The following is a 24,686-nucleotide window of genomic DNA, read 5'->3' as shown; positions in this document are numbered from 1 at the left end:
GCCGGTGCGGAATGTCGGTGCTCCTGCACCACAGAAAAACTTTCCCGGCACAGGATGAGGACTCAGTGTGTCTCGTCCTTTTTTCGGCACATGAGTCAATGCGTTCTGCTGCTGCTGACAGAGGTTACCGGGTGCTTTTCTATCAGCTGAGCTCTGGAGACGGGGATCTCGCACTGCAAGCACCTCTGACAGCCACTGCGTCATCCCAAAGAGGAGGCCTGTTTATGCTTGTTCAGGGGTAAACAGCTAGTGGGTGAATTAAACACTGAGAACTGAAATGGAATTGGTACTTAAGGGGAAGAAGAACTTGATGAGTATCTGCAGTATTGGCTCTAAAAGCTTGCTGCTACCACCAGTGCTCTGGCTCGCCTGCTGGGATCAGTGTGTCCCTGCAGGTGCTGTGGTTGGAAGACAGTTTTGGAGCCCTTCAAGAAGCTGAGATAACACAGCCTCCAGCAGTGGGAGATGGTGAACTCCAAACTGTTCTAACATGAGTGCTGAGGGTTGTCTGGCCGTGCTGGCTGGCTGCTTCCTCTTTGTTTGACATTGCTGAGAGTTTTATTCCAGCTTTAGGGTTGGTTTTTTTTCAGTGTGCACTCATTAGGACTGTACGGTATTTTCTTAGCAAGGGCAATCAAGGTTACATTTCATTTAGCCTATTCATTACCCTGACTGTTATTTTTTTTATTGTAGGTGACTCAGACGTTGTATGTATGAGATTTGTCCACACACTGGCTCTTCAGACAGGTTAGGGATGTTTTTCTGCCATCAGTTCCATCGTGTCTGAAATAATTGCTACTTTTACCTTTTCTTAAAGTAAAACTGACTTTTGTACAACACTGTTATGTCCTGTAGAATATTGATTTTCTTGAACCTGTGAAGAAACAGCTTTTTTTTTTTAGCATTATTAAATTTACTCTGTGGTATAAGTCAGGCCCTCATAAACTTAATGTCTGTGTGACAGTGTAATGGGTGACAGCAATAGGTCTTTACTGAACATACACTGAAGGGATGTTTCTCTTGGTATGTGGCATGACAGTGAGGGCTGCATACTGCTACTCTTGTAAGCTGCTTTTGCTTGTTGCCTAATTACAAATACGTTTTTACAAAGTTTAAAGAAAATACACTGTGTAAACTTTGAACTCAGCATGGAGTGTTGCAGTGTGAGCACCTAGATCAGCAGGGAAAAACTGATGTACTCCGAGGTTATCAGCTTGTAAAGTGTTTCAGAAAATGAGTAGGAGAGATCTTGTTAACTTTGTTTTTGGCCAAAGCTGACTATCCATGACACAGGGAGGCAAAAACAGTGAAAGGGATCTGAGCAGTTCTGCAGGCTCTTCTCTCCAGCAGAGGTGCTGGACAGCAGCTGCCACCTTACTGAATACCTCCCAGGAGCAGTGGTGCCTCCAACAGTGCTTTCTAGACTTTGAGCTCATTATACTCTCAGCCCTTAATTTTTTTGTTGGTTATCTTCTAGAATCAAGTGCCTATTCCTGTATTTCATTTGTTTCTGCTCTAGGGAGGACTTCATGACTTGGGCAGGCACTAATTCATCCCTGACATGGAGAGGGATGAAACGTCCATGCCCGGTCAGGCAGCTTGCAGTGCCTGGCAAGGGAGTGTGGGGGCTGCTGAGCAGGAAGGGAAATTGCATCACGATGGCTGAGTGATTGAGAAACTTTGTGATTCAGTCCTGTTCTGCTGGTGTCCCATGTGACAGGCATGGTGCATCAGACAAGCTATTTTGCTGTGGTCCTAATAAATTATTTTAAAAAACAAATTAACAAAAAAACCTGTATTGATGTGGAACCCTCAGATTAATTTTTCTCGTTTGCCTTGAGGACTTAGTATCCTCACTGTCTTCTGTGTGGACTATAAAACAGTCAACAAGACACAGATTTTCAGTCATAAGGAAACAAATTCCATTTGTTCTGTGCGAGTAAAATACCTTTTTATTGTTAAAACCAAGTCCAAGTGGGTTGCCCAGGTCAGAGAGGAAATCTGACATGGAAAGGTCAGGTTTTCCTCAAGCATTTTGACCATTGCACCCTTGTTCCTTTTCCTGGGAAGTTTCAGATACGGTTTGTTTTATTTCTGTAAACAACAGAAATCTGCAACAAGGGATTACTTTGACTTAGCTTGTCCAAGGTCTGTTGTAGAAATTATTACTTCTGGTGTGATAAATGTCTGAGTTTAGTGCTGTGCAGGCCAGGCAGAACGGTTGTAACACTTTCCTTGTTTAATGTCTGTGTGGTATGAACCTGATGGTAGCTGGCATGGAGAGATTTCATTCCTTTCTTACCTTGTGAAACAAAGTCCTTTAGTTAATTATTCGAATACTTTGAGTTTTGGAAATTAGGAAAAAAAAGGTTTCCTTAGATTTAATTTTCTCAGTGCCAAAACAATACCAGTGTAATATGAAAATGCTTGTGCAGCGTGTGTTTAAACTCACGTTTCGAATGTCTGCAAGAATTGCATTGGAGAGCAGAGCTTTTATTTAAGTGTATGCATTTTTTGGGCAGGGATTACTGGTCTCCACAGCATGGCATCTAGTATGGTCAAACCTGCTTTGGGTCTGGAGTTGTGCTATTGTGCAGATGAGTAGGTTTTGTGTACTTTGAGTGGTGAAAAAAGCCCAACATTCTGACTAGTGCTTGGGTCTCATGTTTAGCATGTGAGAGTTTTCATACAAAACAAATCCTAGTCCAAAAATCCTAATTTCAAAATTAAGCATTGAAAAGAAATGTTTTAAATAACAGTAAAGCTAAAATGTTTCCCTTTCACTGTTACACAATAGGCTAAAAATAGTTTTCATTCATAAAAAAGCTGCTTCCTTTGTTAAATAATCTGTGTAGCAGAGAACGAAAGTTCATTTTCTAGTAAACTGTGATTGTATCATAGCTCCAAGCCTGACACCTTTATTCCTGATTGAAATAAGACTGTAAACTTTAATCTGTCGTTGCTGAAAGGCAGGCTTAAATAAAAAAGGATGGGTGATTCACAGTTTCTGTTCAGGAGTTAAGGATGTGTCTACACAAGAAGCTGAAGTGCTGTATCTTACTGCTCCTTTTCTAAAATGTACAACTTCAGCACCATCTTTGTGGAGCTCTGTGTGTGAGTTGGGATTGGGAAGGGGTCTTTCTGGCCATGGGATCTGACAACGTGATCTGAAGTGGTGCAGTGTCAATGGCATTCGTAATCCTATCAGTCTTGCCAGAATTAGCTGCATTTTGCATTCATTCTGTATTTTCATTGTGTATTTCATTTGAAAGAATTTAGCCCTTTTTTTTTTTTTGTGATTCTGGTTTATTAGAATTGTGACGTTGCATCGTTCATCTTAAAGCAGCTCTTTGGAAGAGGACCAGGTACTGAGACTGGTAGCAAGTCCATTACTTTTTTTAGTTGGATTGAGCTTTTTTTGTGGTATTTAAGACTAAAAGACAATCCTTCAAAATCAAAATACCCAACTCTATTTTTTGACCTTTAGCAAAGTTATATAATGGTGATATTTTCAGTTTAGAGGGTACATATAGCAACAAAAATGGCAACTCCTTTAAATTTTATTCTAGCTAGAAGATGTCAAAATGAAAGGTGATAAATGGCAAGACCTGTGAAATCAAAGCTCTTGGTTCTTTTAAAGGGTAGGAGATAGAACAGTGTAATGGAAGGGATTTTGAGAAGCAGAGAAAGTACCAGCTTTACTGACTTTGGATGCAAAATTGAAATATATGTAGGGTGTGAAAGTAGGTCACATTATGAAGAACATGTATAACAGTCTAGTAGAGGCAGATATTGCAAAGGCCAAAGTGCAAATGGAATGGCAACTAGCAAGAGGCATAAAAGCCTTTAAAAGTATGTTAACAGTAGGAAGAAGATTGGGAAATGTCTCACTTGGGAGGGTATGTATATACAGAAGGTGCAGAACATTTGAAGTTCTTAGTGCCTGTTTTGCTTGTCTTCTTTCACGTAGTGTCATGCAGGTGCTTAATCTTATTAATACTTGTGATAAGGTAGTATTTTACACTGCAGTGTACTTCCCCAAGATGTTTCTCTGTCTGCTGACCCTGATAAGCTGCACTGTACAATTCTCAAAACAACTCAAAAATATTGTTTAGAAATACTCAGAAGTAGTAGAAGACTGGCAAAGGATGAGTCTTCAAACAGTTACAATGGAAGAGAGATGAGGAAGAGGAGTTGAAATCTGACAGTTTCCCTTTGTCTCAGTTTTTTTCCATGAGTTGAGATTAATAAGTAAACATTCTATTTCCAAGTGCTTGGAAGATACAGTGGCATGAACTGATCTGTGGGAAAAGTAATTGTGTCCAAAGTCTTAGTGTCTTTCTACTGCAAAGCAAAAGGCTCTGTGGCTATGGCAGAGGCAGTGGAGGTTCTGTCTCTTGATTGATTGATTTATTTATTTAATAAGATTTGCCTCATTTTAGTGGTCTCATAAGTAAATGGATGCATGATCTGGGGGTAGATGAACCTATTTGGAGAACTGTAATTAACAATTCAGTGTTAAAATAAGAGGTTATGTTGAAGGGTTCTGTCCTGGGTACAGTTGCCTTTAATGAAAACATCAGTCAGCTGGCTGATTAAATGTACTTATTAAATTCTCGGGACCTATGTGTTGGAGGACATGATGAGAGTTCAAAATAACCTCAAAAATAGCATGGCATTCAATAGGGGCAAATGCAGAGTACTGCACTTAGGCAGGAATTGCCAGCTGTGGAATTGCAGGGTGAGGAATAACTAGTTAGCTACTAGAAAAAGGACCTGGGGGTGTACTGGATCACAAGTTGAACATGAGTCAGTGTCATGCTGTTTGCAGAAAAGGCAAATATCTTCCTGGGATGTTTAAACAGGAGTATTGTCTGGGAGATGTAAAGTTTAAATCCGTTGGCTTTATTTGCTGTTGGTATACAGTCAGTGTGCAGACAGCATCTGTTTTGGATGCCAAAATTCAAGAAGAATTTGGACCACTTGGAAAGAGTTCAGAGTAGAGAAATGAAGTGATCACAGTTCGAGGAAACAACTTCATAAATGTGGAAGAAAATCCAAGTTATTTTGGCAAGAGATGAGGAGTTTAAGGGGAATGCAAGAGATTTCAAGTATTTAAAAGATTTGTAGGAAGGAAATGCTATTTTCAGTGACCGTGATGGGCAGGTTGAAGTGGGATTAAGTTCCATCACGGAAAACATCGATTAAGCTTTTAACATTTCTCAGAGTAAAAATAGTGCTTGAAGAAGTCTTTTACTGGTGGCCATGAAGAACAGGTTTGTATTGAGAAAGACTGGTATATGGTTTAGGTTGGAGAATAGACTAAACTGACTGTTGATGTCCCTTTCATCTCATTACATAAGATTCTAGTTTTAGTTGGCGTCAATTTTGAGGCAAGGCGGGAGAAATATGCATGATTCCTTTTGTCCATCTCTTGGTTGTACCATTTGAGTTTAGACCTTTTAGAGGTTCAAATGGTTAGAACCATGGTGCTTGTATTGCTTTGGAAACATGTGGTGTTCTGGGTGTTACTGTCTTCTCTTGGATGCTGCCTCTTGCCAACGGAGCAAGTTTTCTTGTGCTGTCAGGATGTTCTACATCTCCATGGTGGAGTTACTGCGTGGTAGCAGTGTGTGTGTGAGTTAAGCATAGCAGAGAGCTGATGAATTTCCATTCATTTTAGTAGTCTTAGTAGCTTCAGATTACTGCTTTACACTCAGGTGATAATTCTATAATGCACAGTTACAGAGGTCCAGCTTTGGCTTTGCAGATCTTTTTGAAGTTCACATGCTTTGGTGTATTCACCAGTACCAGGACCCTAAGTGATGGACCCATTGCAAAGTGGAAGGTCCAACTGTGAGTATAACCATGCTATTTTATATATTATTATTTTCATGCACTCTTATAACTGCTTTTGATTGTCTGCAGTTGTCTGCATGACAAAACAAAGGATCCAGCTATTCCTTCTATTTCAGCAATTGATTTGTAAGAAAACTGGAGTGTGTGAAAGCACTTAATGCTGTGCTTTCATCCCACGTCTCCAGATCAATGAAGAAAAGTACAGTTACCCTTATGAACTCCGCCCTTTAGATCTGTCGTGGTGTTTAACGTCAGCAATAGCAAGAGCTTATCTTCTGGAGGCTACATTTAATGCAGCAGCAGATAGCAGGAGCTGAAAGTTCAGTGACGTGGGTAATGGTTGGCCTCTGATGTGGAGATCATACAGCCTGTGAGCAGTTACACTGCATTACCTGCCTGACTTCACCTTTACCCTGTAATAGTATTTATTGAACTTTTGGTCACAGATTCATTTCCTGAAAAGTCTTACTACTGTTGAATTGCTAGAGAATTTTTTCTCTGAGGAGAGGGTTAATTTTTCTTACCTCTGTTTCTCAAACAGGGGGACTATTTTTATCTTAGAGGGTTCTTAACATATCTGCCATTGTCACTAGGTTGTGAAGGCTTGATCCAAAGCCCAGTGAATTCAAAGTGTTGTTCCATTGGTGTGAGTGCTCTTTGGCTGAGGATGCTGCTGTCTGGAAGTGGTGCTTCTGTCACTGTAGCAGTACTCCAGATCTGACAAGCCAGCAAAAAGTTCTTTTCTGACCAAATGGTAATTCAAAGGGAAACATAAAAGGGCTGTCCAGTGTGCAGTCTTGCAGAGTGCATTAACCCTATCTTCAGCTGGTCCATTGGGTGAGGACCACAAAAACGTTAAGTAGTGTTTCAAGAGAGGATCCTGCATCATAACCATGCTTTATGGCTAGAGGCAACCTACTGAGCCTTACTACTGAATATTGAATATTGAAGACTTGTGTTGTGGAAAGGAGTAATGGTGTTAAGTCCAGTTTGGACAGCCAGGCTTTAATGCCAAGAGTGTATGGATGAAACAACTTCTGCCTGTTTGTTGTCTGTGGAGTTTTACTGCTGCAATGGCTATCTAGTGCTTGGGTGAGATCAACCTGTGATGAAGGGCATGTGTCTGGAGCAAAGGCAGATGTTTTGTGTCTGAGTGAACTGAAGAATGTGGAAAACCACTGTTATGCAGTCTCTGTTGGTTGAAAGTCTGCTTGGGCTCCTGACTTCTTAACTTTTGTTAGTTCACCTACAAATTTTTGTTTGCAGTATAAGTTGCATTTTTTTATGACCATTTCTTTTCCAACAGAAATAACTTCAGTAATGAACAGGCAACAATGTAGGAACTCATGTTTCACCACATGAATTGCATGGCTTTTGTAGGGGGAGAGCACAATGGAAAATAACTCATGGTCTTGTCAGCCTGACAGTCCTTGCTCTGTAGCATGCAGATGTAGGTATCCTCATAGCACTCTTCCTCTACCACCCTTTCTGTTATCCAGCAACATCCCTTCCCAAAGAGAGACAGATTTTGTCAGTAGTGAGACTGTTGGCATAATTGCATCCTGAGCATGTGTTAGGGAGGACTTTTATGCCTAAAGCTGGTCCTGGGATGCTGGTAGTGTTTGTAACACCAGTTCTTAGCCTGTGTCAATTCAGTAGTGACTATCTGTGTGTTAAATTGCAGCTGTCTCTTTGCTGGAGATTGCTGGTCCACATAACTCCACTGGTAAAACAGGTCGTAGAAGTCTTTGACTCAGGTTTCAGTGTGAAGTATTTTGAATTTGCATAGTCTGTATCTTGTTTGTGGAACAAATGTAGAGTACCTAATTTTTTTTTCTGTTTGCTGTTATCCTCTGATGGCATAAATGATTGAGAAGAAATAGTACATTAAATGCCATAATTGTTTGTCCACCTGAAGTCAGGTAACACTTGCACGAACGTTGATGGATGTGGTAGAACTCACACAGCCTGTGGTCAGACAGCTGTGCTGGTTTATTAAGGTACTGTCAAGAGAAGATTGGGTTGAAAATATTTTGGTGTGCACCCTGAGAAAATACTTTTTGTCGGCCTATTGCTAAATTGAAGTAGTTCACCTTTTGTAAAGCTCATTTTCCTTGGAGACTGTAATTTTTGGTATTGTGGACGTTGAGCTGTACTTGTGCAATTCAGTTTGCTAAGTTTGTGGGGCAGTATTTTGTGGTGAATCATCTGTTTGGTGTTTCATTCTATTCTCCCATCTTATCTTTGCTAGATTCCTGAAGTGTGTGTTTTAAATCTATGCTTCCCTCTGTCAGAGAACATCTTTGTTCGTGGATACTAATTTTGATTTTAGATAGGTTAATATTTCTTAATTTTGAAAGTGTGCTAGTGAATCTACTATAAATGGCTATGAAAATGGGATTGATACCTATAACATCAGCTTGAAAGATAGTAAAAATTCAGTAACTTGTGGCTGATTAATTTCTTAATGTTCCATAGAAGTAACGTAATATTTAGAGCTTCAGACTTTTCAAAACCTTTTTGATTGTTTTTCTTACATTCAGATTAAGTAGTTGCTTGGCAGTTTCCTGTTCTGAATGCTGTGGCCAAGGAGAAACCAAAGTCCATGTTCATACGATGAGTTGTGGTAGTGACTGAGTCTTTCACGAGTTCTTTTGTTTTACCTTGAAAAAGGAATGCATTTTTAAAAACTCTGTGAGGTTGTTGTTATGTTTGATGGGACTCGATGAGGAGGAATGTAGTACTGAAGTGATGGCCACTTTAATTCTCTGCTTACTTATGAAAAGTCATTAAAATATTTGTTTTACATCTCTCATCTGGTGAGCCACCACTGTTTGTTCTTGAGTGAAAATGTACTGGGTGTGATAAGTGGGATCTCAGACTCACAGGGTGTCTGAGGTTGGGAGGCAACTCTGAAGGTAATCTTGTCCAGCCCTCCTGCTCAAGCACAAAATCATGTCCACATGAAGTGTATTTTTTTTAAATATACATAATAGTGTTTAATGCTCCTATTCCATAGATGATTTTTTTTAAATCATCAGCACTTCATGTAACCAGCAGATTAACTAATGGTTTTTAACTGATCTTAATTAGCTACTTGTGTAGTGTACTATTTTCTCATTTATTTGTGGCATTAATGTATTATTTGTCACATGCAAATCCTTGTTGGGGATGAGATGTTGACAGATACTGAGGAGACATCGAAAGATACTGACAAGGATGATCAGAAGTATGGAATGACCTCTGGAAGGGAAGCTGTTAATTGTTTCTGCATGGAGAGGATTGAAGGGTGTGGGATAAAACAGTTTTATAAAATAATCAGAGGTGTCAGGAAGAGAGTAAATGAGGCATGACTCTACTGTCCCTTCAAATACAAGAAGTGGAAGGCTTCAGCTAAAACTGTTAGATGGAGGGTCAAAATCCTTCTCCATGAACTCAGGTGTTCTTTGCAGGATGTTGCCAAGCTTAAAATGTGCCCTAAAATGATTTTAGAAAACCTAAGAAAAATCCATTTACTATTAAATAAAATGTTAGGATATTTGGCTCATGAAGCTCTTGAACTACAAGTCCCTGAGACTGGAGAGTGTGCACTGTGGAGCATCATTACATGACTCTACCAATGCTCTCTCCTTGATTGCTGCTCTTCAGGATGCTGGGGAAGTGCACATTAGATCTGACCTTTCTGGACTGTTTTTTTGTTGCTCTGTTAGCCTTCAACCTGACTTTCTGTTCTTTGATGCAAAGGGTATAGTATAAAAGCTACTCAGGCATTTATTGCATGTGAAGTATCGTGGCAGTCATTAATGGTGCTTTAGGAAGCTGACCTCTGTTTTCACCCAACACTGATGAAAAAACAATGCTGATGGGGGAAATCTGAGTCAAGCATCTGGACCAGAGGTATCTAAGAAGAAAATACTTTTGAATATTTGGCTAGACAGTGGTGATATTTCAGTTAGTGAGGTCAATGCTTGAGGAAAAAGTGCTCCTTGATACATTTAATGTACTTGAAACATTTGTCTTGCTTTTAAGAAAACTAACTTTCCTCCTTACAGCAGAGAAGATGGATATAGTTACATCTCTTAGTACTGTTATAAAAAATTTTGTTGGCTAGGAAAGAAAGAAAAATTCTAAAAAAGGTATTTCAAATGCAGACATAAATGGTGTTCTAGACATGACATGTTAAGGGAGAATTTCTCTTTTAAGGTAAGCCTGTGGGATGAAAGTTAACTATAAATTGAGTGATAAGCAAAAGCTATTAGTTATAGAAGAAGCAAGACTTGAGACCTTTACTGACGGTCATCAGTGCTGAGAAGATTGCAGCAGTTGAAGGGAGATCTTGTGTCAGATTTTTGGAGTCTGTTTCTGTTATACAGGAGATGTCTCCCACTGCTGATGCTGTGGAGGTCATTCCCAGGAGGCACAAAAGCACTGCAAAGTATCATTTAAGTGGAACTATTTGACGTAATGATGAAATGTATTGTAGTAGGTTGCAGGGAGGTCATTTAATTTCATGGATTATAGAAGCCCTTCTCCAAAATATAACAGTTAACTAAATCTCTCAAGCTCTTCTGGGTTTGTGGGACTGATCTGAATGACTGGGATGTAGTAGCTGGACAGATGTGGGCCAAAGTTTACATTGCAGGCACGGAGGCATTGAGTTAAATATTACAGTCCTGTATATCTGTTCTCTTCTTGTCTTTGTCAACCTTCTCTTCATGGAAGGAAAGAGTGGAACTTTTCCTCCTTGGTTTTCTCATGTTACCTCATATGGTAGTTGTGAGAGGAGCTAAGCTGTCAGGTTGTATAAATTCTTGTGCATAAGGAAATTGTCTTCTACAGCAGTCTAAGCTCTGAATGGAACTGGTCTGCAGATTTTTCGGTTACTTATTTCAGTCACTGTAAATTTGAGATCGAGGCAAATACATTGTAATATGTGACATCTTAAATTGTATTAAATTCTTTTATACAACCTTGTAACTTTTATTTTTTGTGTTATATGATATTTAGAATTTTAGCAGTTTCTGTCACGCGTAGTATTTCTATTGATTGATGGGTTGGTTGCACACAAGAACAACTCTTTCCCAGAAGTGTTTCTGATCTAAGTAAAGTGAATGTGCAACATACTTGAGACTCTTTGTAAATTTATTATGACTATTTAAAAAAGTGTTTTCAGTAAACATTAGAAAGCCCAGATTCAATGGATAGATTTTCTTATAGAATAAATTTTTAGAAATTAGTACAATTTGGTGCTGTTTCTGTTATTCTAGAAAATACTCTTGTGTGTGCGTTTAGCAGTTACATAGTTGAACTTAAGAATCTTTAAGTTTTACATTGTGACTTCAGGAAACTGGAGAAATACTGCTGCTTTGTCTGAGAAGGATTGGCTGAAAGCAGTGAAAGGTATTAAGTCATACTAAGGATGGGAAAGAAAGATGCTAAAGTCGATTGCTTGCTTATGATGAGTATGACTGCATGTGCCTCTGAGGAAACAAGTGTTAAATGTCTAAACTTTAGAGGAAAGTTCATCTCTTGTGATTAGTCTGCTTGTGCTTGATGATCTGCCTGAAGGCGAAGAGAAATTTGATTCAAACGTTCTTATGTTAACCTCAAAAATATTTTCCAAGAATTTAGAGGAAGAGGAAAAAAAGTCATTGCCTCCTTTTATTGAGCATCCATACTACAAAAGCAAATATATCCCAGGAAGCAGATACTCTACATCGCACAATAAGGCGGCAGCCACACAGGAAAGGTTGGGCTCTTGGCACAGCCCCTGAGGGGAAATGCTTCCTTGAAAGGACCTATTGTTGCTGGGTCTGGGTCTTCGGACTCCCAGTTCTCCCCTAGAATGGTTGTGGGTCTCTTGGTGCTGGCATGGGGCATGTTTGCCATCTCCCTTATCTGGCCATAGTAGTGTTGGTTATTTAATCCGATAGAAGGACCGAGTAAAGTTCACGCCTTGTGTGAGAAAGGAATGTTTTTTTGGAAAGAGCTTCAGTGCTCAGCTATTGGAAGCTCATGCTGGGTGTAATGGCACCATGCCTTGCCCAAGGTATTTGAAACAGCTTAACTTTCTCTTCCAAGAATAAATAAAACATTTCATTGTCCCAGTTGTCAGTCTGTGAATTCTAGCCCAAATGTCTGGAATACTCTTCCAAGAGAGAAAAGAAACAATAAGCATCCAAAATAAATGTATGCTTTGTTGTATTCCCTGACCGTGGGACAGGTCTTCTTTCCCTCATGGCAGCTAGGTAGGAGATCTGGAAACCTGAAAAGGAAACAAGGAAAGACTGTATTTCTGTGAGCTTGAGAGTGGGAACAAGCTTTGGGCAATTTTGGCTTTTGGTGCTTGATTTATCAGTTTAAAATTTTCATTAATGTGAGTAGCTGCTGCCTGAAGTCAGATAAATGAGATACTGGAAAGGTTAGGAGGTAAAATCTTGTGTAATTGTCCTTGAGATGAGCAACAGCTCTCCTAAGTTCTCTTCTAACATATCTTCAACTTGTGCATGTGCTGCTACATAAATAACACATTTCTAAGTGGTCTGAGAATAGTGATGTGAAGACCAGGTAGAAAGTAAGTTTTGAGTATAGTATTGGCTATAGTACTTCGTTATCATGATGAATTGTGTTTATTGTTAGATGTAGAATTATCTTTCCGTAATGTAGCATGTACTCTACTATAAACATTGCAATTGCTATTACAGCCTGCAAAAAATATACTTTACAAAGAATACACTCTACAAATGTAAATACAATTTTGGTTTGGTGATTGTTGGATACAATGGTCTTCCTTAAGCCTAAACACAGAAACAAAAGCTTGCATTATAACAGAAAGCCCAAGATGGGAAGTGATAAAATAGGTATTGAGTGGAGGGCTTTGTTAAAATTTAGCTCGTGTACTTGTAAAATTTCCATGTATTCATTAAACTATTATGTCATTCTTATTGTTAGAGCTTGGTTAGTTGACTAAAGTGTTAAGCTTTTGTTTGTAGTACAAATTATAACCTTAATTCCTTTCAAAATACAGTTGGAGGATTTTTAATCTTCCATAGTTCTTTTAGTTTGTATGTCTTACCCAAGCATCTGTTGTCCATGATGTGGATAACTTTGTATTTAGGGGTTCATCTGCAAGGTACTGGAGAATTGTAAACTGCATCAACTTCCATTTTTGTAAGGTGCATTTGTCAGGGTTAGGGTGCCTCTCAAGGAGAGTATCTCTTGTGTTTGTAATGTTAACCACATGCTTGTAAAAATACAGATATGTTCAAATAATACTGAAAGCTTTACAAATGCATTTAAACTACACGTGTAAGCTCATGGTAGTGCATGTTGAAGTAAATGTGATAACCTTTTGTTTTTTGTGGACACAAAAACATGATAGCCCCAGACCTTTGGCTAAGTTGTATATCACCTGTAGAGGGTTGTGTTTCAGTTTCAAGGTGGTTTTTGAGTGACATGGGTTTTGTGTTTTGGAAACAGGCAGAGACTCTCCCACATGGTGTCAGAATTGCCAGGTGGTGTGAGAAGTCTCTAGCATTGTGCTGCAGCTCAGACATACGGATCAGTCCAAGTCCAGGGTGTAGCATAATCCCGTCTGCCACAAACCATGGCTGTGGTCCTGGGTACAAAGTGGGAGTTGTCACTGCAACAGTGACACACACCAGAGCAGGAAAAATGACAAGTGCCGGCACACCTGGGTACAGAAGCTCCTTGGAGACTGAGAATCTATAAAAAAGAACTTGGAAACTCATTCTTTTGAGGAGGTCACGAGACTAATGATGAATCCTGATAACACACTGTTTGGTGACGTCATAATGTGCATTTTAGCAGAGCTTTCTTATAGCCTTTTAAATAGACTCCTAGCTTTTTAATTGCAAGTCTATTAAAAATGGTCCTTTTTTCATTCTGAGTGGCTGCAGGTTCTGCCCATCTGTTTCAAAAGCCACCAGTGGAGAAATTTTAGGAAATAGTACATTATTTTTATAGATGCTGAAATAGGATATCTTGGAATATAAAGCAGAAGGACTGGAAAGTAAATATGGGACTTATGTCCAAGACACTGTGGGCAGAAATTTTGTTTTCATCTCTTGAAAGCTTGAAATGTGTTCAAAATTACTTTTGGGGGATCGATTTTTAGCTTGTGCAGCATATTATATGCTACATTTTGAGAAGAATGTGCTTGTGAATATTTTTTAATCTTTATTTTTTTCTGGTCCTTTCTTTTTCTTAGCCTTGCATCGTTGTCAATTTATTTATTGTTACAGCATGCTTTAAATGAAGCCAGTGTTTTAGATTCAGCTTTTCAGGTATTGTGTGTGGAACTCATTGGCAGTTGGCATGGGCAGGAGCTGCAAGCTCAAGTAGCAATAGCTGATAAGACTTTTCCTTCTATTTTTATAGCTCCACTTAAAAGTGCACTTTTTCTGGAGTGTGTTCTCCTAAGCTATACCTAGAACTTTTTTCCTTGCCTGCTGGCAATTCTGACTTGAGGATAAATACTAAAGATGCATTGAAGGTGGATGTATCGAATGCAGCTTTGCATGGCCAGTGCTGTCAAGTTTGTACAGCCCAGGAGGTCTCATTAAGTAAGATGCAAAAGAGATCTCGGGTCAAGAGCAGATTTTTTTTGTGTCTGCTGAGAAATGTTTCCATGGTCTGGGGGAAAAGTGTTCTTAATCTTTCTGGAATAATTTTGAAGAATTATTTTCATTGTTTTTTACTGCAGTACTTAGATAAGAGATACTTTGTTTTATATGCATATGGGCATATTATAGCATTCAAATTTGAAATACATTTAATATTCAGAGCATCTTTTGGCATTTGGTCTGAGTGCAGAACTGTCTTCCAAAGCACCATTCTCCATGGATGTTTCAAATGGCCCTGTGCAACACCTGATGCACAGCCCTTGTAAGGTGATGTGGAAAGGTGGCTTCTATGTCAGGACAAAAGAATCAGTCTTTTTCAGTCACTTTGGAAAATAAACTGCCATCCTCTTTTGTTAATGGTTGACTATAGCCCAGGCTGAGTCTTCATCTTTCCCAAGAAGTTGTGTGTAGTTTGAAATGGAATATATTCTCAGAAGATACATTCATTCCTCTCCCTGGCCTGTTATGGCTCTTCTTGCTTGAGTATTTCTTCCTGTTGAATTTCATAATTGCCAGTATGGCAGAGATGGAGCATTAGCTGATGTTTTGGGTACATAAGGCAATTCTCTTATCTCCATTGTAGGTCCATTGCATGAATCCAGAAAACCTTTACTATAATGCTTGGAAAAAGTGGACTATTTGGTAACTGCTTTCAGTGTCTGGGAATCTCATTTAACTAGAACAAGAATAAGCCCTGGTGATAAACATTGCCTTTGTAAGGTCTGTTACCTTGTGAGGTTGATTCCTTATTGGGGTAAAGTGCAGAAATGTTTAATTTCTGCATGACCTAAATAATGTTTGGCTTTCTAGTTTAAAAAAAAACAACTTTTTTCCTGTGTTTTGACACCTAGTCAGGATACAGTTGAAGATTACTTCCAAAATATTTTTTAATTCTGAAATCTTAAAGGCTTTTAATGGCGTTGAGCTATTTAGAAACTTAATTTTCAACTCCAGAGCTGTAAGGTGTCTCTTAGTGTAGGATGCATTTATTGTAAATAAGTTCTGAAAGAGGAGGTTTAGCCTTTTCAGTAGCCCTTTTGGATCCAGGAGAGCCAGGCAGGTCACTTGCTGAGACAATAGATCAGGATGTCAGTGATATGAATCATGTTTGATCTACACCAGGATTGTTTTCTAGACAGGTCAGTCAGGGTTTTTTTGTCTTAATTTTCTTCCTGTATTAGTTTACAGTGTTTGATTTATTTAATGACAGTGATTACATTGAGAGCTGGGTAAGATTTACTCATATTAATCTTTGCACATAGGTGGATTTGAAGTTTGGCCTGTCTCATGCACGTCTCCTGCTTTTTCTGTCTGCCTTGCTATGTCTGTGTTTGCCCTTCATGTTCTTGCCAGAGCAGAGCAGGTTGAGCCTTGTCTTGTACAGAAAAGTAACCAACTTTCCTTTCTTAGCTTTGTAGCACTTGATCTCTAAAGTCGTCTCATTTGGTGTGTCTGCTTCATTTATGTTCTGTGATAAACTGTAAAATGCTGAGAGTGAGAAATGTGTGTATTTCTGCAGTGCCGCCTTTGCCATCGATTAGCTCCTCAAAATGAATCTTGTTGTCTCCACTTACAACCGCTGTAAATACAAGGAAGGGTTTGGTCCAAAGCACACATGCTTTTAGCTGGACAGATAGTATCAGGGCTCGTGCATGGACCTGCAACTGTCTGCAGGCTCCTGGTGAGGCATTTGTCCTTTGAATAGAAGGAGCTGGACCGGGAGGCTGATGCCTGGAAGCACAGCCTCTGCGCCAGCCCGGCCACAGTCTTGCAATTGTTTGGCCACACTGGAGGGAAGAGGAAAAAAAAAAAAGGCATTCCAAGCAGTGCCAAATTTTCTTTGATATGTTAATCTTTTGATAACAGTTTGAAAAGCCCTTGGAGACTTTTTTTAGATTTTAGACAAAATAGTTCATTTGTCAGGACTTCCCTTGTAGATAGGGTCTCCGTTATTAAGAACTGCCTCGCTAACTCATGGTAACAAAAGCAAGTGGAGAGGACAGCTGCTGGACTGCTTGGTGGTAAGAGAAACTCTTAGTTATCACAGGATTTTTTTACAAATATCTGAAAAGAATAAATAGGGAGTATTTAAGATACAAATGTGTTAGTTTATTTACTCGTGTATTTTAAGCAGACAGGTGATAAGATAGGATAAGCAAATGTAATAACTTGATAATTTTTTGTGAATATCCACACATGGATTTTACTAGACTTCAGCTTTAAAAATTATATTTTAATCTGAGAAACTCGGTTTTTAAATTACCCACTGATTGCGGGAAATATCAAAAGTTTCTTTTGAAGCTGTAGTTTTTCCAGACCTTGAAATTTTTCTTTGAAATTTCCACTTATAATGAAAAACTGGAAGAATAAACTGATGGCAGCAGTGTGTATATAAATGAGTTAGGGTATTATTATATGTAAGGATTGTGAAATTGGGACAAATGAATAGAACAGAAGGAAGATATCTTTGCTTCCTACCTCCCAAATCAAAATTTAAGGGTAAAATTTGCACTGAAGTAGTTTACTAATTATGCCAACTGTTAGAAAACTGACTTAAGATAAGCCAGTAGTCCTTTGAAAGTGTTGCTTGCAGACCTCTTCAGATGTACTGATTGAGACTTGCCGTGGTGTTTTTAGAACAATTTCTTTAATAGACATGCCATAAAGTCACTTGCATCTTTTATACTGTTGCTACAAATGTTTATTGCCTATAAATATTTTGGTAAAATTGCTTGGTATCTTGGTTGTTTAGTCAGGATAGAACAACAAATACCTATTGGTGTAGTAATTCAGAAAAGGTGCACCATTTTCTTCACTCTGGGGGATGCATTTAGTTTTAGGCTCTGTACACTGCTGTAATTTCTTCAGTGGTCCAATTTGTGATTTACTTTAGCTCCAAAATAGTGTCAAATCTGAAGCTGCAGATGCTGTCCTACTCACAGCTTCATACTCTTTAGGATGGAGACAAATAGGAAATGCTGTTTAACTTAGTTTTGATGTACTGTATTTTGCAAAGTTGCAGATTTACTGCTTAAACTTGTGACTCAAATGTATGCTCTTAGAAGTACTTGCAGTTCAGACACTGTTCACCTGATCTCTAGACCATGTGTTAAATTTATATAAGTCCCTAAGTTGTTCTAAAATGTTAGAAGTGATTTCATTCTCTTGATCTTGGTGGCAAGCAACATTTCTTTTACAAACATTTTTGATATTTCCTGTCTCTGTCTCTAGAGTATGCTTAGCTATGCAATAGCTCCATAAGTAAAAATTATGTGAATGGAGTGACAGTAACTTTCACCATTTCCATTGGTTTTAGCCCCTCTTTTATAAAGGTTTCTATTTTCAGTTTGTTAAAGGGGGAGAGGATTTCTCCAGCTATTCACTCCAGGGAACTTGGACTGGAGAGAAATTGAGCAGCAGTGTATACTGTGCATCACAGACACATTATATTTGGATATTCCTATGTCCATGTTGCTTATTGCAAGTGGATTTCAACCTCACTTCAATTTGAGTACTAGTAAAATGTCATGCTCTGTCATGGTCTGAAAAGTCCAAGGCTCATATTTAAATCGTTGATTAAAGATTTAAATGTTTAAATGTTTAATTTTCCCCCCATATTATAGAAGAAAGTAAAGATCAGAAGCAGATTGCTAAAGTCTTTTCTGAATTGGTGACATTCCTTCAGCCTGAAGTCACCCAAGGAGGGCAGCCCTGTGGAGTCCCTGTGGTGGTGTTCAACACCAATTTTCAGCAGGGCAGTGAGAGACAAAGCAAGCAGTTACCTGTTTGAACTCTTGATGATGAGCTTGTGCTGATGGTGTGCTGGAAGGGATATGATTGGAGAAAGAGTGCTGTTCTTCGTTGTGGAAAAGAAATTATTTTCATGACCCATCAACTAAGAAAATATCTCTAATGTTTTCTACGTATAAAGATTAGAATTTGAGTTTAATTTGGAAAATTACTGGCAGTATGTGCAATGTTGAGAATGTGTGTGTTAGTTGAAGGTTGCTCAGTAGATGAGTATAAAATAATGCAGATGGAGCTAATGATGTGAGTCAAAAATAGCCTCCTAGTGCTCCTCATGGATTCCCTGTTTGATTCTACCCAGGTGTTCATAGAACTCATTGAATCACAGGAATTATTGCTGGTGTTCTCAGTGCTGAGATTTCCCCTCGTGCTTCTTCAGACCCACAACTTGATGCTCCTTCATTGTACTGGAACAGCCCCAAATGAAGGCAATTGCACTTCTCTCTTGTGGTGCCGTGGTGTTCCATAATGTGCCTGTGCTGATGTGTTGGCCATATGGAAATTCCAGTTGAGATCAGTTGATCTGAAATCTGTTTCAGATATTTTGCTCACTGGTGCTTTCCTGTATCAAGCTGTTGCTCGGTGTGTCTGTCAAGTCGGAGTGTTGCCTGCAGGCACTGTTTTTGGTGTTACCATATATTATAGGGGGAAAGTGCATGCTTGTTTAAGAGCACATTAGTTCAAGTATGATTAATCTAATAATTCTCTTCTGGAGCTGTGAACTCTATTAGAAGTATAATTCTGTAAGTACACGGAACTTTTTTTGGCTGCGTGACTTCTTGATTGAAAATGTGATTTTATGGTGTACATAAAATTTTTTTATGTGATTAATTCAAAGATTGTCCTCAGGAGCTTTCTTAGCAATCCCGTGTAGATTTAGGACAGATTTTTAACTGGTTTCATATATACCTATATCTTTCCCAGAATAAAAAGCTGCTTAGTGAAGAAAAGGGGCAATTTAAGCAAAAGTGTGGTTTAGAATTTGCATGACTTGTGTGGTTTAATTTCCAAATAAATCTGCAGTAAGATTATAGATTACTGTTGGAATAGCAATAGAAAATTTTCAGTTTAATAAGGCAAGGAACAAGTGAGCTGGTGTTTCTATCAAAGGAGACAGTTGTTGCCAAGTTAGCTTCCTTCCATTCAGAACAAAATACCAACTGTATCAAGCACTCAATTTATGAAGTGCTGAACTGCTTCTCACCTGAGACTGAGCTCTGTGTCGTGATGCACTTCTCTGCTTTGAGCGTGTGTTTCTTCTACTAGGACCTTATTCAACAGTGGGAGTGGATTTCTGAGGAGACCTAGATTTGGGCAGCGAAAGAAATCTTTTCTGTTGGGTTCCTGCTTCATTTGTAGGGTTAACTGGAAAGGAGGTGGTAGGTTGCAGAAAACACGTGAGGATGTGATGATGTTGATAAGCTGCAGGAGTTGGGAGGAAGGACCCCTTGAAGTTGGCACTGCTGAGGAACGTAAGTGCGTGGATCTGAGGGCTGGCTTTGAGGAAACCTGACTTGGAGTCTGGTGATTTGGTTTGTGAAAATGCTGGGGAGTTAACAACAGCAAATAAGTTGGTAATGGTTGTGCTACCTAATACTAATAACAACCTGAAAAAGCACAATTACAATAACTACTTGTGCTGTGACTTAATACTTGAGGACTGGTTGCATGCTGTGATAGTAAGTGCTGTTTTCTGAGAGATTTATGTAAGTGCAGTAAATAAAAACAAAGGCTGTACCATGTCAGTGTAGAGAATTATGGTTAATCCATGTCTTGGCAGGTGAGCACTGGCTGTTCAGTGATTTTAACCGTGGTAGTTGGTCCTGTGGAAATATGATATGGGTGCATTAATTAGACATTGTACACAATTATCAGGACAGGGGTACCCAAATGAAGGTTAGGTGCAGTTTTAATTTCAAAAATTTAGCTTTTTGACATGGTACTTTTGATTTTACTTGTTTATGTGATGCTGAAAATTGTGATGAGCCTCACAGTATGGTGTAGCCTTTGTAGTTTTCTCCTACTGCAATAAGGATCTCTGTACCCTATATTCATCTCGTAGACAGCTTCATATTTTTTCATGTCTTTCCCTATTCATGAAACTTGTGATTATAATCTGTCCTCAAAGCACCTCAAGATCAGCAACTGTGAGAGATTTACAAAGAGAAATGAACCTTTTGATACAAATTGAATACTGAAAGAAGGGGAAAGACTGACCATTGAGCATGTCCTGATTTAGAAATACTAAACTGGGGGCCAAACCTTTTTTAGCACGTACCTATTTTTCTGCTTGGATGAGAAATGCACATCTCAGGGGTACAGTGCCTTTCCTCTCGAAGGATAGCCCAGCTTCTGAAAGCATCTGATTGGCCCTATTACATATAGAGTGATATGAATGTGTAATATTGACCTACTTTTAAGCTTTTTTTAAAAAGTTTAATTTACATTTCCATTATGAAGCTTGTAGAATGTACCAAAAACTGCTTACTATGTGTAGAATGTTAGTGAAATTGATAAAAGCTTCCTCCCCCTCTTTCCAAGCCTGCTGTTTCTGCAGTATTTCACTTATATTCATCCTGTGTTCAATTTTAAAGCTTTATAGAGCTTCTTGGATCATTACTTCTGGAAACTAGTAACAGTGCAAATTTAAGATCTGTATTAATATTTGGCAGTGTTTTATATATGTGTATGCACTTACAGAAAGTTAACTTGAAACAACCTCAAACTTAGGAATAAAATCAGTGATGTTGCATCAATTTTTAATTCTTTTGTTGTTGAAGGTCTTCCATATCTCAAGTCGAGAAGTTCCATATCATACTAAACATGGAGAAAGAAGAAAAGAAATATGTCAATAAAGCAGAGGAAGATGAGATGGTAATGAATTCTGTACATCTATTTTTATACAATGAAAGAAACAGATTTTCAGAGTTTTCTGTCTAAAGTGGGCATATTACATCAGGAAATGGACTGTCTCAGTATAAATAATTTATCAATTTTATAAGGTTATCTGTGATAATATTTTTTGTTATTAAGAAATCTAGTCTTGGCATAGGACAGGTTTTTGTTGAAAACCTTTGCAAAGGTTTTGGATGCTGGTTGAGGTCACTAGTCCAATAGATAACACATTTTGGTACTCAACATTTCTTCTTTAAAATGAAAATGGAAAAGAAGTGGGTTGTGGGTTTTTTTGGTGGTGGTTGGTTGTTTTTGTTTGGTTTTTTTTTTTTTAATCTCCAAATCCTGGAGCTTTTTTCTTATCATTTAAAACAGGTTAATGCGTCATAACACGACTGTACTTTGCATACTCTTGCATATTTTTATTTATGCAGATAAGACCCACTTCTGAGCACCTGACAAGAACTTTTGTGGGTATTTGGTAGCACGTAAACTTTGCTTCCTACTGGAGCGATGATACCTCTTACCGTTTGTCCTGGAAGATGCAGCAATAGGCTTTGACAGGAAAATACCAGAAGCTGACTTTTAAATTTCTAGTCCATTTGAGTATATAGGGATTTTATTTTTTTTTTTAAGAAATGATAAGTTTCTGTGAATTAAAGTCCTTATTCCATCCTTGTGCACACAGCTGGGAAAAGTTGCTCTTCACCAGACAGCTCTAATACAGAGAGTAGGCAAATACATTGTAAACAGGAGATGCTTATGGCCTGATCACTCAAATAATTGCTTTTTGGAGGAAATAATTTAATTTTGCCCTAAAAAGAGGCATTAACTTCTCCCACCGTCTTTCACCCTCCTATTTTTATTGCTAAGAATTGTTTTGGGGGCAACAGAGAATGGGGTTTATCTCTGCTTTTTTGTCAGCTGAGAAGGTGGCAAAACAAATGTTTTGAAAAGCCTTTTGTTAGGGAAGGAGTTTAAACAACTTCTAATACTGTTTAATGAAAAGTAAAAAAAAATTTGCAAAAAAGTTGATGTCAATGTGAACAATGGGTGGGACTCAATGGGAAAATTCATTGCCCTTTTACAGCAGGAAATATAATCTAATGATGTAATGTGAAACTCAGGAATGTAACACAGCATCCAGTAAGTCACTAAATTATTTTCTTTTCCTGGCTGTCATCAAGTTAAGTTGGTGCTTGCACACTGAATACTTTGAGGCTTTTTAGTGGGAGAAGAGGATTTTTATAGCTGGTGAAAGTTACAGAACCTTTGAGTGTGACTTGCAGTTTATAATGTAGCATTTCTTGTTAAATGGCAGGCAAGATAAACCACTAAAAGTAGTGTTTGATAAATGTATTTACAGGTTTGTTTAGAAAGTATGAAATTCAGCCTGCAGCAGTAATTAAAAAGTGTATATGATAGGTAATCAAATGCTAATGTTGTAAAATCAGCATTTGACAAAACCACATGCTTTTGCTCTTAAATGCTTAGTGACCTGTGCTGTGTCATAGTCAAAAATGCCATTCAGTGAGAGTTAAGGCAGGTTGTGTTGCAGCCTCAGTCCTTAGGGAGCAGTGCAGAGGAGCCAGGTCCTGCAGTGAAATGTTTTGCACAGTGTGGGTGATCTGCCTCTGTCAGGCTTTTACTGATGTTTGTATTTCTAACCGAGCAAAACAGTGTTCCTTTTTGCTGCCACTCCACCATGTACTAAATGTTTTTAAATCTTTCCTTCCCCCAGAAAAGCGAGAAAATGGCTTTGAAATTTGATTTTCTTTAAACACTGCATGCTATGAAAAATTAATGTTGGCATCCCGAGCCAGAGTAGTTAAGAGGGTCATTGTTACTTGTTTCTGCTTCCATGCAGGAGATCTATGGCTATGATCTATGTCGCTGGAAGTTGGTGCTAGTTACTGTAGGAGTGATCTGTTCTGGTGGATTTCTTCTCCTCCTCCTCTACTGGATGCCTCAGTGGCGTGTGAAAGCAACGTGCAAAAGGACTACGCTCAAGGACTGTGAAGTGGTTCTGCTGAGAACAACTGTAAGTCTGCTTCTCCCGGTTTGCAATTCTTTGGCATCCCTCTTCCTACTTGCTGGAATACACAAATCCTTGCCTGCAGTATAGACATGGTTGTGTTTTACAGCACAGCAGAATTGTTGCTCCTTGGTTCTGTGTATGTAGGTTTGCTGCCTGTATGGGAAGACTGACAGCTGTTTGCAGCTGACATAGCACAAAGAAAGTCTTTAGCTTTCCATTTTAAGAATTAAATACATGAATGCTATTGTCATCAAAAGTTACAGAACAGATACCTTTTTCATATAAGCTGATAATGTGGTTTGCAGGTTTCCCCTCCCTTGTTCAGCAAAGATATATTTGTTGAAATAAGGTGTAACTGTTGACCCCCGTGTGGTTTGATTTCAAGACATTTTTTTCCCTGCACAATTGCTATGTGTAGTCCCTGGTTATGATCTTGTGTTTAGTCCTCAGTTATCAGAAGGTGTGGGGTGGGTGCAGCAATCCCATAGTTCCTCCTACTACAGAGTAATTGTGAAGGCCCGAATATGTCAAACTTCAGGTACCAAGACTCATTGCTTACAAAAAGAGATCTTTTGTTGCAAAAAATATGCTTTTAGAATTGTGGAAAGAAAATTATTCTTAAGGTAGCTGATACTGGGGATATGTTCTGTAATTATGGGTGGGCTCTGCTAATCTTTTATCTGCAGTTGACACATTTTGCTACAGCTGTTGTAGTAAAATGCTGTTTAAATGCTGTTTCAACTAACTCATTTCCCCCCCTCTTTTTAAGGATGAATTCAAGATATGGTTTTGTGCAAAGGTTCGCGTTATGCCTTCTTTGGGAGCCAATCCTTTACAGAATCCTAACCCTATAGTACACAAGGTTTCAAATGGCCATGCTGTTCATTTCTGTGAATCTGCTGCAGAAGAGAATAAAAACGATTTGAAAAAATATTTGCCTGTAAGTACACCTGCAATACTGTGCTTGCTAATTATCGAGTATCTCAAGTACTGCTGAGAGTAAACACAGTACAGCACACGTGAGCTCCTACTTTTGTCTAGAAGGCTAACTCATTCTTTGGGTGGAACACAAATCTTCTCAATAACCTTTTACTGGAAACCGTGGAATGCTTGAAAGATTATGTTGAAAGAAAAGTATTTGCTTTTCAGTGAAGCTTTTCTACATTCACTTACTGTCGCTGCCCAGAATAAAGTCAATCAGAAGAGAGGTGTTAAGTGGTGCCAGTTTAATATCTGTGTCTGTTGCCTTTGCAGATTCGTTATTTCACTCATCACAGTGTGAAGTATTTTTGGAATGATTCAGTTCAAAATTTTGATGTTGTACGGTAAGAATAATTTTTACTTTTGTGTTGCGCTTCAAACATTTTTTAAAAGGTACAATAGAACATGCTGAAAATTGGTGTCATATTCTGAGCAGCTGTTTTAGGTCACTGAATCTTTGT

General features: G+C 38.6%; 1 protein-coding gene across 4 annotated transcripts in view; it reads left to right on the top strand.

Moving 5' to 3' along the window:
* The first annotated feature begins 540 nt into the window (after positions 1–540).
* Positions 541–24,686, top strand: part of ATP13A3 (ATPase 13A3) — a 58,469-nt gene continuing 34,323 nt past the window's right edge. For 3 of the 4 annotated variants that reach the window (XM_018074923.1, XM_018074924.2, XM_018074921.2), the window contains exons 1-5: positions 16,433–16,525; positions 21,092–21,185; positions 23,074–23,247; positions 24,014–24,184; positions 24,499–24,569. In XM_018074923.1, coding sequence (XP_017930412.1) covers positions 16,479–16,525; positions 21,092–21,185; positions 23,074–23,247; positions 24,014–24,184; positions 24,499–24,569 — 557 coding nt within the window. In that variant the 5' untranslated portion in view covers positions 16,433–16,478. Of the gene's footprint in view, positions 748–16,432; positions 16,526–21,091; positions 21,186–23,073; positions 23,248–24,013; positions 24,185–24,498; positions 24,570–24,686 lie in introns of those variants that run through there. The other variant, XM_018074922.2, reaches the window with a different exon arrangement.

The sequence above is a fragment of the Manacus vitellinus genome, unplaced genomic scaffold (genome assembly GCF_001715985.3).
Source record: "Manacus vitellinus isolate BGI_N305 unplaced genomic scaffold, ASM171598v3 scaffold_29_pilon, whole genome shotgun sequence".
NCBI lineage: Eukaryota > Metazoa > Chordata > Aves > Passeriformes > Pipridae > Manacus > Manacus vitellinus.
This window is presented reverse-complemented; position numbering and strand designations above follow the sequence as displayed.